Here is an 18,379-nt window from a genome sequence, read left to right on the forward strand (position 1 = left end):
ATATATATTCTGTAATATTTACAGTAGCATCAAATGTTTGATTTTGTTCGAAATATGTGTTTCTGTTTATGGAAACATTCACTCAGACTGCAAATAAGAATGATCTACATTACTGGATAATCTCGAGAATATTTCTATGACAATATTATTCATGATTTAATCTTAAAATGTCATAAAATAATAAAAAAATGTTTTCAAATTTGGCTGACCTATAGTCCTAAACTCATTTTAAAGAAAGAAAAGGGGTTAAAAAAACAACAACATATAGCTGAAGACTAAAACAGTGAATGTTCAGTATTATTCCTTCATCAATGACAGTTAATCTATTATCACAACTTTTGACAGTTACCTACCTATTAATTGAGCATCTATTTCAGCCATAAAATCAATTTAGCTTTAACATCATGAAAAACAAACAAAAAGTGTCTCTTTTCCCACCACAGCTTCACCTCACATGAACTTCAGCACATCAGAGCCTCGTAAATAATGCAGATGAGGGAAGAACATGCAAACTCAGGCAGCAGCTCGAGGACCTTCTCGCTGTGAGGCATTTAAAGTCACAGACTGCCTTCAAATATCCTTTACCTCATCACAATCTGGAACATTTCCCGCTGTGATATTCTTCTGAAGAGAGACGAAACACATTAACGTTGTCACAATTTTGGACGTCCAGTGACAGACGATCGATGAAGCAACTCATCAAAGGGAAACCTGACACTTAATGATTTAGCAAAATGTGGAATCAAGTCAGGGCTGCAGGGTGACGCAGTTGATAGCACTGTTGCCTCGCAGCAAGAAGGTTGCCGGTTCGCGTCCCGGTGGGGGCACCGGAATCTTTCTGCGTGGAGTCTCCATGTTCTCCCCGTGCAGTGTGGGTTCTCTCCGGGTTCTCCGGCTTCCTCCCACAGTCCAAAAACATGCTGAGGTTAATTGGTGATTCTAAATTGTCCGTAGGTGTGAATGTGAGTGTGCTTGGTTGTCTGTCTCTAAGTGTAGCCCTGTGATAGACTGGTGACCTGTCCAGGGTGTCCCCTGCCTTCGCCCTAAGTCGGCTGGGATAGACTCCAGCCCCCCACGACCCTCGTGAGGATTAAGCGGTGTGTAGATAATGAATGGATGGATGGAATCAAGTCAGCTTTACAGTGGAATCGGTGAAGCGTCACATCAAGCAGCTTTAGAACACATCTACTGGAATCCATTTGTGAAAATCAGTTATTATCTAAACATCCATCAGCTCCACTGCTAGGATGGATGAATGATTACAATGGACACTTTGGGAGAAGACGCCTCCGATTTAATGCCGACATTCTGGAGGTACCATTTGAATTTACCAGATGATCCAGCTAGCAAAGTGAGACAGAATCTATTGTAAAGTTGCCCTATCCTCACGCTGCCACATCTCAGTAAAGAGTCACCGTCATTAGTGATAGTAAGAACGGCCTGATTTACAAACAGAAAGAGAAAGAAAGTGTAAAACAGTAGCGCTACCAACAACAGAGTCAAAGTGGAGCCCTGCCTTTTCATTGAGGACCTTCAGAAGTCTGTTTTCAGGAACATACAGTAAGCGGGTGAATGTAGGTGACTGACGGATCTCTCAGCTCACACGCATATGTTTGTGTGTCACATGTGCTGGTTTGCACTGATTTCTCAAGGTTCTACTTGGTTGCTGTGACAACTTTTTGACTTTCACTGGTGCCTCTGCTCACACCGGGGGGAAGTGGGTCACGATTCTTATAAAGAGACTCAAAGTGGGCCAACGCTTATAAAAAGAAAGAAAAAAAAAATAATGTACTAACATGAGTTACCGTAGAGGAGTTATCAAAGGGATTAACACACCTTTTGTGCTTTTCTTATCTGAAGTTTTCTCCCGTCTCCTTTTCTCCTCCACTTACTTTACAGCTACGTTTGTGGGGGGAAAAAAGGAGCTTTTACATAAAATATTCTACTTTTTAATGCCAGAAAGCAGAGTACATTTTTAAGTGTTAAAGAAAAACTCTGTGAAAGCTTTCTAGATTTCACAGAATATACCTTTTGGTGATGTCGTTCTGCGACCACTTTGTTGTATGTTGATTTATCTTTCATATGAGCAAATGTAGAAGAGTGCATGTTATACAGTAAACTGTCAGCCATTACATTAAAACCACCTAGTAGGTCCCCTCTTGCTGCTAAAACAGCTCTGAATCACTGAGACATGGACACTGGGCCTCCATCGATCAGGCTTGTTTAGGTGCACACCACACATGCTACATTAGATTAGATTTTTTTTTGAAGTCCACACCTTCAGCTCTGTGTCATGTTCCTTGAGCACTTTTCGTTTGCTGTTGCCAGTGAGGGAGGCGTGAATCAAACTAACATCCACATGAACGCCAGGTCCAGCAGAACAACACACTGTAATGAAATTAGCGATCCACTTCTAATGTTGTGGCTAATTGCTGACTATCATTAGAAGTTTCAGACCTTGTTTCTAAACTCGTTTTACACCGGCTGTGAAGAGTTTGCTTGGCTGTGACCATCAAAAATGAAATTTGTTACCCTGACACAACAGAGTGGAGAGCTTTCAGAAAGAAAACAATATCTAAACATGAATTGTTGTATCAAAAGCAAATGTTTTTAATGGCATTACCAACGGCAGTATCGTTAACAATACAGTAAAACACCAGTTCCCTATGACACTTTTGTTCACATATCTTTACATTCTACATGACATTTGGCCTCATTTGCTGCAAACTTGATCGACTTTAGCTTTTATAACACTTTTGAAAGCTCAGTTATTCTTTTTCAATGATTAAATATTGTCATTTCTACTATTGTGGTAATTGTACCCATACTCATATTCCTTAGGTACAACAGGATTGATTTCGTTGTGGCAGGAGAAGCTTATTTCTAAACAGATGTGTAGCAGCCATCCGTGGTTTAAGATTTTAAAGCCACTTCTGAGATATCCTCCCTAACTTGGGGACACATTAAATATACACTGGTTCTGTAGAGATCCCACAACAAGCAGTCCAATAAAGCAACAGTTATGATTGTTTTAATATGGCCTACAAGCACGGTAACAAGTGGACATCCTGACAGGAATTACTAAAAGCAGTATTGTTCCATCGGGGAAACGCTTCTGTTGTCGGTTGGAGCCTAGCTGTTGCTCTCTATAAACACATCCACTTTCTTCTTATAAATAGTTTACAGAGACAAATCCGCACGAAGACGGTGTCGAGGTGAGGCACAGAATGAAAACACAGCCAGCGTCGATGGATGGAAAGTAGACGTAGGGGAAACTATTCTCACAATGCCGAAACATCCATTTTGAAAGTTTGCGTGTGAATACAGTCGTAGGAAAACTGTTTATGTTGGTCCACTTATTGTGGCACGTTACACATCTCCACCCACTGGCAATGTAACCGGATAAGAAGACAGCCTGACAGCTTGACTCACCAGTCACATTTATAGCATCCGACACCCCCAGAAAAACACTAACACTTGCAACAGCCCCCACACCCATTGCCCACCATGGCAGGCAGTTTGGTCATCAACTTCCCTGATCTACCTCAACAGCTGTATATCTAAACTTGCAGCCCCTTAGCTGTGCGGCAACTCATAGTGAGTAGGGAAAGGGGGACTAGAAAGTAGGACAGAGCAGTCTGGCCCCTTTCCTTTCGAACCAGAAGCACAGATTTGCGGCAGGGGGAGAGAAGACATTAGTCTTGGGTGGAGAGAGGAAAAGAGAAGAGATTTTCTGGGAAGCTTGCTGCAGTCACTGAGGAAAAAAGCCCCTGGGACACAGACCGGTGTGTCCACACTGCAGAACATCACATTTTATAGATTTTTTTTTTTTTTTGTTAAATTATATCAAGGGGAGAATATTCACTGAACTGAACTCTCATCACCTGGAAACATGCACAAGCGTACAAAGATAAAGATTGCCGTCTTCGTGCTGCTGGTGGGTATGGCATGCATGTTCACTGCGGTGGTAACGGACCACTGGGCAGTGCTTAGCCCGCGGGTGGAGAAAGTCAATGAGACCTGCGAGGCGGCCCACTTCGGCCTGTGGAGGCTGTGCAAGAAGAACATCTACATCAGCTCGGAAAACTTTGTGGAGGGGCTCGGCTGCGGACCCATCAGCCTGCCTGGAGGTAAGAGAAAATCTGACTGGAAACTTTTTAGAGCACGTCAAATGAAATGAAAGCCGAAAGACATGTTTGGCGTCTTGTGTCTGGGGCTGTGCCATTTACAGCAAAGGTTTGGTGCTACGCTGCATGAACATTGCATGTGCATGAGGTCCTTCCTGCAACCCAGCCCCAGTTCATGAGGTATGAAGCTACTAAGAATAGAGGCTCTGGGGCAGGATCACTGAACAGGTCATATGACTTTCTAAGCTTCCCCATGTAACGCAAAGAGGATCCTGTTATCAGTCGCATGTTTGTCGCCTTTATTAATGGAATAAACCTCTTTCTGTTTGCGATCGGCTTCAGAAACACACGTGAAAAAATAAATGTTTTCAAATGTGTTCTGATGAAGCAGGCGACGGTGACACACAGTCTTAGAGTTTACATTATGCTCCAGCTACCTCGGTGGTCTGCTACTCCTCCTCTAGACAAACAACAGGGCGATGGTAACAACATCCAGGCTGACCAACTATGACCAGACCTTGAGAGGACGCCTGAGCGCTCAGTTAGCCGCAAGGACCTAAACCGAACACAGCAGATATTTGACATCAACCAGACGTACCCAAGCTTATAATCCACGGGGTTACAACAGACTGCAGGCAACACTAAACACCACAACAGCTGATTCTGCTCGCTGGCTCCTCCCCTTTGGCAGATGATTTTATTGCTAAAACCAGCTGCCCTGGAACTTGCTGACAATTAATAGTGCTAGCTGTAGATACTGATATCCATAAAACATGGGTGCTTGTTCCTAACAGGCACAGGAGCAGTAAATAGTATTTACACAAGCAGTAGTTCAGAACAACGTTGAGCTACTTAACACAAAATGTGATCTTTCCCACAATATTCTGACTAGTTTTTAAAGAAGAATGCAAGATTTTTTTTCCCCTGAAGTGCAGCATAATTAGGTAGTTACTGGAGAGAATGTCGTTTTTTAAGCAACATAAGAATCTTTCAGTGAATACGCAGCAGGTCAGTTAAAAAAAGAGTAAAATTCATCTTCCTGTGCAGCTGTAAGTTACATGCAGCATACATTTTAGTAAATATGAAGAATGATACCACACATCGAGGCGAATGAACAGCCACCCAACAACACACGAAGCATTTAAATGACTTTCCCGCTCAACGTGCTAAAACTTTAATATGTTGCTCAATTATTCAGTCGGGCAATCTAACATACATATAACGCAACACTCTGATGCAGACCGTTCTTCTGCTGATAATACAACTTGTAAGGGGATCTGTTTACACTGTGGTATTAATACATTAAGTGAATGATCTGAACACTTTGTCCATCGCAGCTTATAGGTCATGTATTCTGATGTACTAACAACGCTTCAGTATGATGCGCTCCTGCAGCTGCCTGAATAAAAAGGCACACTGTAATTGAATTAAATGTAAGCAGGCTTGAGCCATTGTTGACTAGCGAAAGCTCACATGTCAGCGATTCGTGATGAGAGTCATTTGTCTGTAGAATTGGGGGAGGTGGGGGGGGGGAAGGGGACCCTGCTGGCACATTTATTGTTATCCGAGAAGCAATTGTCTTATCTTTAAATGCCATCTAAGCTTGTTGGTCGTTTTTTGGAGACGAGTCTAGACGACCCACCCAGATTCACTCACAAAGAGAAACTCCCAAAATACGTCCTGACTGATGGTGGCTGCTAGACGTTTGGAATCCCGGACGCTGTCGGCACCGCAGGGCCTTTCCAGGAGCAGATGCGATGCCTGAGGGCGGTTCACCGGCGCAGGCATGTGCTGAATATTCTATATCAGCTTGACCCGCCCAGTCACACAGGAAATTCTTCAGATGACAAGCGACAAGTGGCAAATGTTTCAGCTAAATGGTTTTATCCTCAGTATTTCATTTTTGAATACATATAAGCAGATTTATTATTGAGGCCTTTTTTTCAGTAGCAATGTGCTGCTAACAAATCTAAAACAATACGTGTGATTTGTGAAGGCCACCTTGGCAACCTTTGTTTATAAAGCAAGGGAATCTGATAGATGTTCCATCAGTCTCCGAGGGATTCCCTCAGGCCCAATAGCTCTATTTGGAGAGGAACATTATTGTTTACCATTTGCCACATGTCCTGAGAGACGTGTCAACCTCTGATCCAAAGCAGGACTTAAACACCGTGTGACGAGACCCGGTTCCCTGGGTGACACTCAACTGGAAAATATGCGCCGACTTGTTTAGCTCAACTGCTGACAAAGCACGAGCGCTGAGGTGATCTCAGAAAAACTCGTAATATGCGCATAACGCAGATTTTACAGTTTATGTTGTGTCAGCTCTAAGAAACTTTGCATTTACCTGAGGTCTGCTTTGGGTTTGAGTTCTCTGTCCTACTTCATTCTGGATCTCTTTTCAGTTGGCTTTGTGAGCTGTTGTGAAATGTAAATAGGCAGCGCCAGATATTCTATTAAGTTGTGAAGCTCCTCCGTGTTGCTCACCCAGTGTTTAATTTTCATAGAACTTCAGAACACTTGGAATTTTGTGATCTAATTACATTTTGGTGGTTTCAGTTGCCACAACAAACAAAGATGGCACTGCAAAAGGGTTCCAGAAAGTGTGTGACATGCAAAATGATTTTTTTTTTATTAGATTGTGAGGAAAGATGCATTACGAAGCTTCAGAACAGTCGAGACTCAAACCATGGACTGCCTATGCTACTGACGCCCATGTGGTCTACACCCTAACAGCTATCAGGTCTACCCGAGCGTGTGTGGTTTTTTTTTTCTTTTCTTTTCTGAAATAAAATTGTGCAACCTGCTCAGCAAGCAGTCGCTGTAGTTATAAATATAGGCCATGTAAATACTCAGCTGTGCAGGGTGAAGCCATGAGGGTCAGGTGTTCATGCCAAGTCCGGCCGTTCCCCTGACTGACGGGGCCGCCTGAAAGAGTCAGGCATAACTTTATGGCCTGCTGTCTCACGAAAGTGTTCCCACAAGACCTTCCTGCAGCTTCACATCTCCAAGCAGCCCACACAGTCACTCAAATTACTTTACACTCCCTTGGGATGGGATGCAAAGTCCAAAAGGGAAGTGGAATCACTGGTATTTTTGCCTTCATAGGTATTGAAGTACCATACAAATCCAGGGATAGGCATGGTATATGAGGACAGGATGCCAGTGATGTCTTCAACCCCTATATAAACATCTGTCCATATGGGATTCTCGGTTTATATAGAGCTAAAAGCTTTACTTATTTGGAGGGAGAGTGTTTACATTTACGGAGCCAAACTCAGAAGTAAAAGCAAATGTAAAATGTACAACTTCCTTCCTTTGATTTTGGTACATGATTTACCAAAAAAGTTTCAAAAAGCCACTCTTTTGCCTACAATGGATGCAATTCCAGTGATACGCACATTTATCTTGATGCTGCAACGCAACTTCACCTGTCATGAACTGAAGAATGAGGAAGGCTACGACAGCCAAATATAGGCAACATAGTAAAAACATGGGCTCAGACGTCTGGGCCAAACTTAGCTGTGGACAAAATGGATTGACAGCACACATCGGCGCTATAAAAGACATTTCCCTGACACGACAATGTGCAGGGATGCTGCTAATCCCATGTCCTCACCTGATCTTTGGAAAGATGACAGATTGCCCTATTTGAAACGAGGGGAGGCTTTACGCGGCTTGTCAGTGCGGTCTAGCGGGTCGAGGACCAACAATAAAGTGGCACAACGCTGGTGGATGTGTGTGCTTGTCTGTGGCAGCCTGAAGAATGCGGATTCGTTTGTGACCACGAGGTCGTCCTGATGTTTTTTAATTAAAGCATGTAATCTAAAGATGACACAAAAAGTGGCGACACACATAGTCACATACAGGGAAGCCATTCACCTCCAGGGTATCATAGTGAGTTGTTCCCTTCAAACATACACAACAAACAAGGTATGCTTTGATTTCGAGAATAAAGAGACGATAGAACTCAACCTGGAACCTAAAAATGAACCCTTATCTTATGTTTCCTGCCATTAAAAATAAAGCTTTTATGTTACAGCAGAGGCATAAAGAGGGCACAGCTGGATTAGCATTTCTTTAAAAATGCGAACATTTAGACTTTTAAAGCACTCAGAGTTATTTTTCCAGCCTCTCTTTTGACTGCGAAGTACAACTAGACGACAAACGTCTGTCACACCCTCATATGTGCCTTCTACAGTGAAAAGCAGTGGGTCTTGTTGCTTAGTAACAATCTCTGTGTTTTCTCTCTCTCTTTTTTTATTATTTTTTTTTTCGTGATGGCCAGTCCCTGTCCTCATTCATAAAAACATCATTTTTTTTTTTTGTATGTGGACCCACGCACACAGCATTTTTGTAAACATTGCAATGTTGCCTTGGAAAAAAAAACATGATTCAGAGATGTTGTTTGCGACTATTATATTAAATTACTGGCTGTTATTTCCTTTTAGGGGCACCTGACATCCCTTTTAGCTTATTTTCATGGTTTCCAGGGTGCACATAAAAAATGACTATTCCATCCCAGCATGGGTCGCCAGGCTGGTAGCAAAATATGATAGCGTGCAAGTCCTACGTATCTCCATATGAAAGCATTTCACTTCCTGTGACAGGAGCGTTCAAAAAAAGGGATTAGGAACATGCGTCTGAGTGGAGACTTCATACCGCCGAGATCACTGACGTACACGTGACTTTTGCATGAGAGGTGTGGTGTTACATACATAGACGTTCCTATGATCATACAAACCTTTGTGTCATGTCTTTTTAATACCAAGACATCCTTATGCTTTCAGAAACTCGTGTTGCGTGATGTGCAGCCTCAGATGCTAAGCGCGAGCCGCCCTGTGTGCCCTTGATCAGCTGCTTTAAAACCATGTTTACATTTTCATACCACAATCGCAGACGTGGTGCGAGATAAGTCACACGTAATCAAGATCCGACAGTAAACCGAGCCTTGTTTCTGAACCGGATTCCAGTGTTTTTTTTATACATATACTTGGCAAAGCATCAAAGAGCCTTTCCTCCATCAAACCGCCGTGTGATCGGATAAGGCGGTTTGGCTTTATTTGTGCAAATCCCTAAAGGTTTAACACCTTGTCTGCATGAGAAAAATTTGAAAGTGTTGTCTGTTGTAACCACGTTTACTTTGACGGTCAACCCACACAAAGCAGACCAAGAATGTGAGATAGATCTGAGTGAAGCGTTCGATAGATGTTCACAATGGCGGCAGGTGGAGGACAGCTAATAATGGAAAAGATCTGAATAGAAAAGTTTAGCGGGTGAGCAAAGTAAGAAGATCCGGCCCTAAGCACAACTTTAGATTATTAAGTTTTTTGTACATAAATTAATTTGGCAGCTGTAGGAGGAAAGAAAAAATGTGAGACTTACCTCCCACAACATCAAAAGCAAACAATGCGGTTAGTTCAATGACAAGGTGAACAATTTCTTTTTTTTTATTTGACAGCAATTAAAATTTGGTTGAATTTGAGAAACTTGATGTCAATTAAAGAAACATTTTGGTAAATAATGGAAGAGAATAAATTATCATGCATTAAAAATTAGAGACTCAGATCATCATTTGAGAGTTTCCAGAATCGTCCCTGTTTAATTAACTATTGATTATGCTATTGTCCCTCCAAAAGCCTCCTTTGCCTTTACGCACACAGCATGTATTTGCATGTGAAGCAATTTTGACTTGAAATTTCATGAGACAGGACCAACTAAAAACAACACTGATTCTGCAGCTCTGTGCTCTACAGACAGTTTCATTGTCATTTAATTCATTGCATTCATTTTACAGCCCAGAACTTGACTGATTTAAACGGTAGTGGGGAATTCAAAAGAGCTTCGTGTTTAACTCTGGAGCTGGTGGAGACCAAAACAGAGCAAAAAGAAGAGTGGATGTTTGACTTATGTTCATTGTGTGGACACAAGCATGACTTAAAATAATGTTGCTCCCACATGTGCTGGATGTATGCTAACACACTAATCCTAACAACTTTTTAGGTAACAGTATGTCATCGTTGTATTTATAACTTATTGTGCTGCTAAAATGAGATCTAAGAACTTTGTACAAAATCCTGATTTCTTTCTTTCCACAGAGGAAAACTGCACCTACTTCAGGCACTTCACTCCGGGGCAGGATGCCGAGATATTCGAGTACAAAACACAAAAAGGTACATTTTCAGTATTGGTTTTACCGTTGGGGGTTGCTTCATTCAATCCTGTCTGAAAATAATAATAATATTTCCTGAATTAATTCTGTAAGTATGCTGCTTACTCTGTGTGAAGTGAAACATCAAACGAGTCCGACTGGCCGCCTCACAGTTTCCCAGCTGACCTCACCTGCTGCTGTTCGGCTCTGTGTGAGTTCAGATGTTTCACTTTGACCACGGCACAGCCGGCGATGTCGCAGCAGGAGCATTCAATGACAAAATCTATCACAGGACATAATGAAATCCCAACTGAAAAGAAGCTGGATTTTCCATTACGTTTTCCCAACTCTTTTCTGCAGCTTCTTATGCCTAGCACCACCTCTTTGCAAAAATAGAGCCACTGTGCTCTGGCACCGCATTGCACGCTACATATTTCAGTTATTACAGAGTAATGGCATGCCTCAAACATTTTCTTGGAATTTGTCTCCTGTGTGATAACAGCTGCGGATCATTCACAATGTGTACAAACACGAGGCTGACAGTATTTCACACACGATACCTCAGGAACCATGTAAAATATGTTCTTAACATAAAGTGTAGTCAGCGCTTCATAGCTTTGTGCATTTCTTTCAGCACTCATTCCCTTTATCTTCCATCCCTCCCCGATCCCTTCGGTGACCCTGTTACCACTGAGGCCTCACCGAGCCAACGCATGTTGTATGACAGCCCTCCCATGTAGAGTGTGTAAGTGGGCCGAGCACATGTGGAGCTCTGTCACACTCAATTATTGGGGTGTAAATGTGAATTGACTTTTTGCATGAAGTTGTGCCCCAAACCCCGAGACGTTAATGTAAGGATTAATGGGTACCCCTCCCCCAATCCTCCAACCCCCACCCACACACACACACACACACACACACACACACACACACACACACACACATATGCAGCTTCCAGTTGCTGATGGCCAGCCCTTGAGAGATATACTGCAAGTTTACTGGAATAATTGCAGCACTGACTTAAGCTCCCTACAGCGTTATTCACTCTTGACTGAGCCGTTTGGCTGTACCATAATGGTGCACAAGGCTGAATGAACATAGTGTATGTATGTCACTGCAGACGAATCTATACGTACAGCAAGACTCTTGTGAGCCGTCGGGATGTCGGCAGTAAAAAATAAATGAAGTGTGTGAAGCGAACAGCTTACAAGTTAAGAGAAGGACAGAGGCTATAAGAAATGGATCTGTAGCAACATCAACTGTGTTTTGTAATTTCATGAAAGAATTAAACTTGTTCTTTTTTATCTCTTACTCTGAACATCCACATGTGCACAAGACAAATACTAAAAATCATCACGTACTTTATACTGCAATCAGTGACTTCCACCTTAAACACTTTCTGGCGATTCCCTCAAAACCCAGTCCTTCTCTGGGGCAGAGGGTCAATTGTGTCACATGTTTGTATTTCTGCAGGCTGAGAAATCTTTTCCAGTGAAGCAAGTCCCGCATGAAGCGCTCATACCTTTTTGATGTCTCTTCTGGTGTCGAGAATCTTCGGTGTTTTTTGAGACTCGAGTTAGCCAACGAGCTCCACACTCGTGCAGTATCTCAGAGAACACAGAGCGTTCGGGGTGCGGCCCATCTTCCCCTGCCAGCACAAGATGAAGGCTCCATCCCCCAAAGGAGAGCCTCTCCCCTGGGTGCGGTTCACAGGCGAACAGGCGGCAGATCAAAGGCCTCCCATCCGATCCACCTCTCGGCTCAGAAAACAAGCCAGCTGCTGTTCCAGCTCGACAGACAAACTGTATCTGTAAACACAAAGATGTTTAGATGTTGGGATATTTGTGACTGTCAAGATTATCTCCTTAATATCAAAAGCACTGGAGGATAAGTTTTGTGATTTCCTATGTTTTTTTTTTTTTTTGCTATCAACAAACCCCATGAAAAGATCAAATAATGAATTTATGTTGCCTCTGTGCCACAGACCTCTATTGTTGTGGAGACACACTGTTGCACTGGAGTGATGTGATGACACTTCCAGTCGATCCCATCTTCTTTGCCCTGTAGCTGTAAAAAAAAAAAAAAAAAAAAAACGGTGGAATAAAACTGTCCCACCACTAAAAATAGTCCAAAATAAATGTGCTATTTAACCCTGTTTGAGTCGAGGCTGCAGCTCGGCTGCAGTTTTAAAAATGTAACTCAAAATAAAACCATGTGATTTATTTATTTTTTTTAAGTTTTATGTCTTCAGCAGAAACGTCAGAGAGACTCAAGTGTGTATTGGTCTCTATCTCAGAGTCAGAAAAGAGAAACAATGCTGGAAATGTTGGGCTCAGTAATGCATTACTTGTTTACTCCCACTATTAGCTGCTTTGTTACTCTACTTCATACATTACTTTTGCGTTACTCCACAACATCACATGACGTGCATTGTCCCATAAATGCCAATTAACAATATAATTAAACCTTACCTGTGCCCATAGAGCAGGGGTGTCGAACTGCGGTCCTGGAGGGCCGCAATCCTGCATGTTTTAGACGTTTCCTTCTTCCAACACACCTGATTCAAATGATCAGCTCATCATCAAGCTCTGCAGAAGTCTGATAACGATCCTGATCATTTGAATCAGGTGTGTTGGAAGAGGGAAACATCTAACACATGCAGGATTGCGGCCCTCGAGGACCGGATGTCGACACCCCTGCCATAGAGCAATCCCCAATCTACTAAGGAGGACACACATATGCTGTTTCTTTTATGCTCTTTATCAAAGTGTTACTACAAAAAGAACAGCAAAACCAGCACAAATGGCACTTCTCAGAAGAACAATGTGGTTAGAATGAGGTCTCAGTTGCATGTTTAATAGAATCAAAGCTCTGCTGCTTCGGAAAAAAAGCACTGACTGATTAGTGACTGTATTCTCGTGGCTGAATGTGTTAACAGCTTCACTGCTTTACAGGTAAATGTAATGTGATTACAGTAATGGGTTACTTTGTAATGTGTCATCCTGCTGCCTGATTGCTGAGCAGAGGGAGAGAGAGCACATTATGCCCATTTTAAAGTCCATCCAATGGCTGCCTGTCAGCTTTTGTGTTCATTCATGATTATTATACTATAATATACTTTAAAGGACGTCATGGCCTTCTTCTTGTCTCATACGCTTCCAGTGCAGGAACCAGGACAGTGTCTCGGGTCCTTTGGCAGAACTCTTCTAGGCCTGTTTTTACTTAACCCTATTCAGGACTTTCATGTTGCCATACGTAGAAGGTCTTTCAGGGTTCATTGGACCCCAAGAAAGAATATGTGCAAAATATTTGTTGGTATTCAATATAGACTTTTATACTATCCATCAATCCATCCATTATCTATACACCACTTAATCCTCAGTAGGGTCGTGGGGGGTTGGAGTCTATCCCAGCTGACTCAGGGTGAAGACAGGGGACACCCTGGACAGGTAACCAGTCTATCACAGGGCTACACTTAGAGACAGACAACCAAGCACACTCACATTCACACCTACGGACAATTTCTGGAGAGAACCCACGCTGCACGGGGAGAACGTGGAGACTCTACGCAGAAAGATCCCGGGTGTCCTCACCGGGACGCGAACCGGCGACCTTCTTGCTGCGAGGCAATGGTGCTAACCACCGATCCACCTTGCAGCCCTCTATTTGTGTTTGTTTTTTAAAAATTCATTCGACACTTTTTCATTTTCTTTGTGCTCTGGTCTCAGAATCTTGTACTTTGCTGTAACCTGTGCAAAAAGATGTGATTTTTTTCCCTGAGCCACAAAAGGTCAACACTGTTGGTTTCTTTCTCTCCAGAGTACAACATCTCAGCCGCAGCCATCTCCATCTTCAGTCTGGCCTTCATGATCCTTGGCTCTCTGTGTTTGATTGGATCGTGCACCGGTAAAGGCAAAGGAAGAGACTACCTCCTCAAACCTGCTGGCATGTTTTTTGCATTTGCAGGTGAGTTTAGTTAACCAACAAGATTATATTTAGATATATAGTTTGGGATGCAAGAAAAAATCTCTTTTCCTGTATGGTCACTTGGTGGAAATCTGCAGTTAGCGCTGCTACCTGACTCACATTTCCACCTCTCTCTCCCTCTAAGGTCTCTGCTCCTTCATCTCACTGGAGGTGATGCGTCAGTCGGTGAAGCGCATGATCGAGAGCGAGGAAACGATCTGGATCGAGTACTACTACGCCTGGTCCTTCGCTTGCGCCTGCACCGGCTTCGTCCTCCTCTTCCTCACTGGCATCGCGCTCCTCATCCTCTCCATGCCCCAGATGCCCAGGAATCCATGGGAGACTTGCATGGACGCCGAGCCGGAGCAAGTTGAGTGATGAGCGGACAAAAAAAACCAGGACGAGACTGATTTTCTTTTTGTTTTGAGTACACGTTAGATTCATTTCAAGAACAAGAGCTTGTCATCAAAGAGTAAAGTCAAAAACGAGGGGAAACCGGTGCTGATGTTAGTGAATATTTACCATGATGGGAAATGTACCTGACACTGAATACGGGCCTTTTGTATGAGTTTGGTATGTTTGTCTTATCTCCACGTGGTCTTCTGCAACACCTTTATCTTCTTTATCAAACCTGACCCGTGGCTTTAAACCAACCTTGCTTCTCAGTAAGAGCAGAACTCGCCCACATGGCATTCACAAACATCCAAAGGCACTTTCAATATGCTTCCCTTTCCCTGTAACAACTCAAACTTTACTGCCGGCACGTCTAGAAATAATGTTGACTGATGGTAAGTTATTGTTGCGTAACTACAGGCTCCCATGTGTCATTGTCATGCACTTCTTAGCTTTAAAAAAAACAAGACATTAACATTTTGAGAATAAAAATAAATACAGTAATGGCCTGACATGGAGGTAACTAGATTTTATGTACTGCATAATGTATGATATCTTGTACATAGCTAATGTATTTTTTATGGAGTCACTCAAGAAGTCCCTCACAATGTCAGTTAAGTAGGTCAAGATCTATATATTAAACTATAGGATTCATAAAGCTGAATAACGTCCACTTCAATCACAAGTTGAACCAATGGTTTTCGAGCCAAGCAGCTACTCAGAGCAGGTTTGTGTGTGTGCGGTAGGCTGAATGCTAAACACCCACCCAGTCTGCAGCACCAGTCATGTTGGAAAAGGTTCAGTTCTAGCAGGTGTACATACAGGGGCCTTTTACTTTTTATTGACAGCTCCTGATCCAACGAGGAAAAAAAAAAAAAAAAAGAGACTGTGTTCATCTTCATGCGGCATCCTGACCTGTATTTGCATCCACAAATTGTGTGCGTTTAAGAAAAAATAAATAAAATAAGTAACGCAGAGAACATCCACAATCTGACGGAGGAATCTAATCCTGCATGCCGAGCTGTCACCGGCTGGATTCAAACACGATTTCATTATCTAGCTGTGAACACCAATGCAACTCTGAGCGGTGGAAGTTTGTCATCTTTAAACCACCAATATGAGTCTTTTACCTGCAGCTTAGGATACATTGTGCAACAAGAATCTGCAGTATTATGAACGGCAATGCTAGTCGGCCACAGCTTTATAAACATTTTGGACAAAAATGAACAAAGACGAACATGTCGTGAGATAAAGAGAAGCAGAAAAAAATATATCTGAAATCATAGACAGTCATATTCAATTATTTCCAAATGCAGAGTTCAGAAAAGAAGCACTAAGATTTCCAAACAGAAAACTAATTATCCCCCTAAAACTGTTGTGTACACCGGTTGTGGGTATTGAGACACACCGAAAGCCGTCCCCTATGCTGTCCTGTGCATATGGAGATGAAAGTTAATATATTTGACCTTCATGTGCAGAAATCAGGTGTCGTGTCAAAGCAGAGCACGCTGCTGGTGATCTGTCAGAGCAGCAACCGTTCATTTTACGAGCCTCTGAGCATCGGGGGCAAAAAAAAAAACCCCAAACTATCTTGTATTGTTTATTTTAAATTACTTTTGGCTTTAATATTCAGTTGAAGGATAACATACAGGTAAATAATCAAACAGAAATACTTTCTATACTGGCAGTTTTTCTTATTTTCGTTGGGTATGGCATGTTAAGGTTACGTTTTGGAATGCGGTAGCTTCTGTGTGTGTGTGTTTGTAATTTGCTATAACTTTGTAATGAAAATTAAATCTTGATAAGCTTTGGAAAACTTGTCTCTGGGATTGCTTTTTTTTTTTTTCCCCCAAAGTAAAAAGCCTCCAACAGACCCAGGTGACCCGGCTGATGTATGCAATTTGGGCACAAAGGGTTCTTTTATGCCACCGTGTGATGCACGAGATGAAAAGAGGCCGAAGTCAAGCGATTTCAATAAAAACACTTTAATAGAGAAACAAATAAAAAAAAACAAAAAAAAGAAAAGAAAAGAAAATAAACCTTTAAAACACAGTCTAAATCCTTTATTATAACCACCACCAACTGAAATGAAGAAGAGTAAAACAGATCTATTCATTATTTTTTGTACCCACGAGGGAGAAACCAATGGGACTGGGAAGCTGGGAGAACAGGTGTGCCATTGATTCACTGCAGCGAGGGAAGAACAGAGGAGAGCCAACAGATAACAGGAAAAGATGGCGTTTATAGAAGGCTGAACACAGTGCTCTCTGCTAGCTGGGCAAAAGGTTGCTCCCTTTCCATGCGCCACACACACACACACACACACACACCAGTTGGTTTCACCGTTTTCTTAAAAAAAAAAAAAGGCAAGACAGAAGGCTTCCAAAAACATATCAAATTCAGATACGGGAGGTGAAAATATTCAAAATCGTTTTCTCAGTTTTACTAACAAACATCCAGATTTTTTTTCTTGTTTTTCTGTTTGGAAAGATTCTTGACAGGGCAAAAAAAAAAAAAAAAAAAAGTGAGGCAATTAAAAATAAACCAGCAATAAAGAAAAATTGAAAAATAAAATCCCTTTAAAATGTCTTTGGCTCAATCTCTTCTGCTTCCAAAAAATCAAAAATAAAAAAAATAAATAAAAACCGTAGCTGATGAAGCGGTGAAATATTCGTATTGCACAACTTCAGAGATTAGCCAACAACCGACTGCTTTGTGGAAACCTTGATTCCTCCCCAAAAATGAACAAATCCTTTAGAAACACGCCAGGGAGCAACCTCAGCTTTAGCCCTGCTAAGTAACCGCAGAAAAAAAAAAAACAGAACTTACATGAACCATTACATATTTGATTGACACATTAGTAAAATAGTATAATAGTTTTGTTGATAATGTCACAAGTTATTGTACACATCAAATAATATACCAAAAAATTTGACTCTGTAGGTTGAACAAAAGCTTTTTTTTTTTCCTTTTTTTTTGTTTTTCAATCCATAAATCAATACAAACTGATAAAAACAGGGATAAAAACCAGTCAGGTCATCTCAACATGCATGAAAAGAAAACAAGACTTCACATTTAAAAAATAAAAATCCATGTTGATTGTTGTACAACTGTGAAGTGATGAGAAAAAAAAGAGGACAAATCCAGCAACATGTACTTAAAAATACGTATTGTACAGTGAAAGAAGTTGTCTTGTAACAGCTGCAACGTAAATTCTCCTCTGCTAAATCAGCCAGACACCATCTTAAGAAAAAAAAAGTAAAGAAAAAGAGAAAAAAAAAACATCTAAAAAGTCACAACAAGATGCTGCAACTACCAACCGGGTTGTTGTCCGTTTCTAGATTTATTCTTTTTTTTTTTTGTGAATTTGCATAATTAAAAAGGGCATACCTCTTCTTTGAACAGCTTCTACAAAATTGAGGCGCTCCCAAAGTTCTTGTTTGTAAATACCTAGAAAATGCATATTTACACGTGTTCTCTGCTAAGTCAAAAAATCTGGACCTTGGAATTACAATGTCAAAATAAAAACCAGAACCTTGTGTGAAGCTCTCCGCTGACTGTTAAAAAGTTATTTAGCCGTGGGGGGTTCTGATGAAGTTCTAAGAGATTAATCAGCCATGAAACAGCAGCATGAGTTCCTAAAATTATTTTATATCAATTTGTCGATGGGGGCAGTGGCGTTTTAACAGTTAATGAATTACAGAAAAAACTGGATGACTGCTTCCAGTATTGCCTTTTAATC

At 41.6% G+C, this 18,379-nt stretch overlaps 1 protein-coding gene across 2 annotated transcripts; it reads left to right on the forward strand.

Annotated features, from left to right (window-relative positions):
- The first annotated feature begins 232 nt into the window (after window positions 1-232).
- Window positions 233-16,453, forward strand: LOC103353560 (voltage-dependent calcium channel gamma-1 subunit). Of its 2 annotated transcripts, XM_008276602.1 has the most exons (5): window positions 233-245; window positions 3,666-4,130; window positions 10,226-10,300; window positions 14,098-14,244; window positions 14,390-16,453. In XM_008276602.1, exons 2-5 carry the CDS (start codon window positions 3,893-3,895, stop codon window positions 14,620-14,622), a joined length of 693 nt encoding a protein of 230 aa, XP_008274824.1. In that variant the 5' UTR covers window positions 233-245; window positions 3,666-3,892; the 3' UTR covers window positions 14,623-16,453. The 2 variants fall into 2 exon arrangements, with proteins under 2 accessions (XP_008274824.1, XP_008274823.1); XM_008276601.1 differs by lacking the exon at window positions 233-245 and having other exon boundaries at window positions 3,518-4,130.
- The last annotated feature ends 1,926 nt before the right edge of the window (window positions 16,454-18,379 follow it).

This window comes from Stegastes partitus, unplaced genomic scaffold (genome assembly GCF_000690725.1).
Source record: "Stegastes partitus isolate 25-593 unplaced genomic scaffold, Stegastes_partitus-1.0.2 Scaffold77, whole genome shotgun sequence".
NCBI classification, from domain to species: domain Eukaryota; kingdom Metazoa; phylum Chordata; class Actinopteri; family Pomacentridae; genus Stegastes; species Stegastes partitus.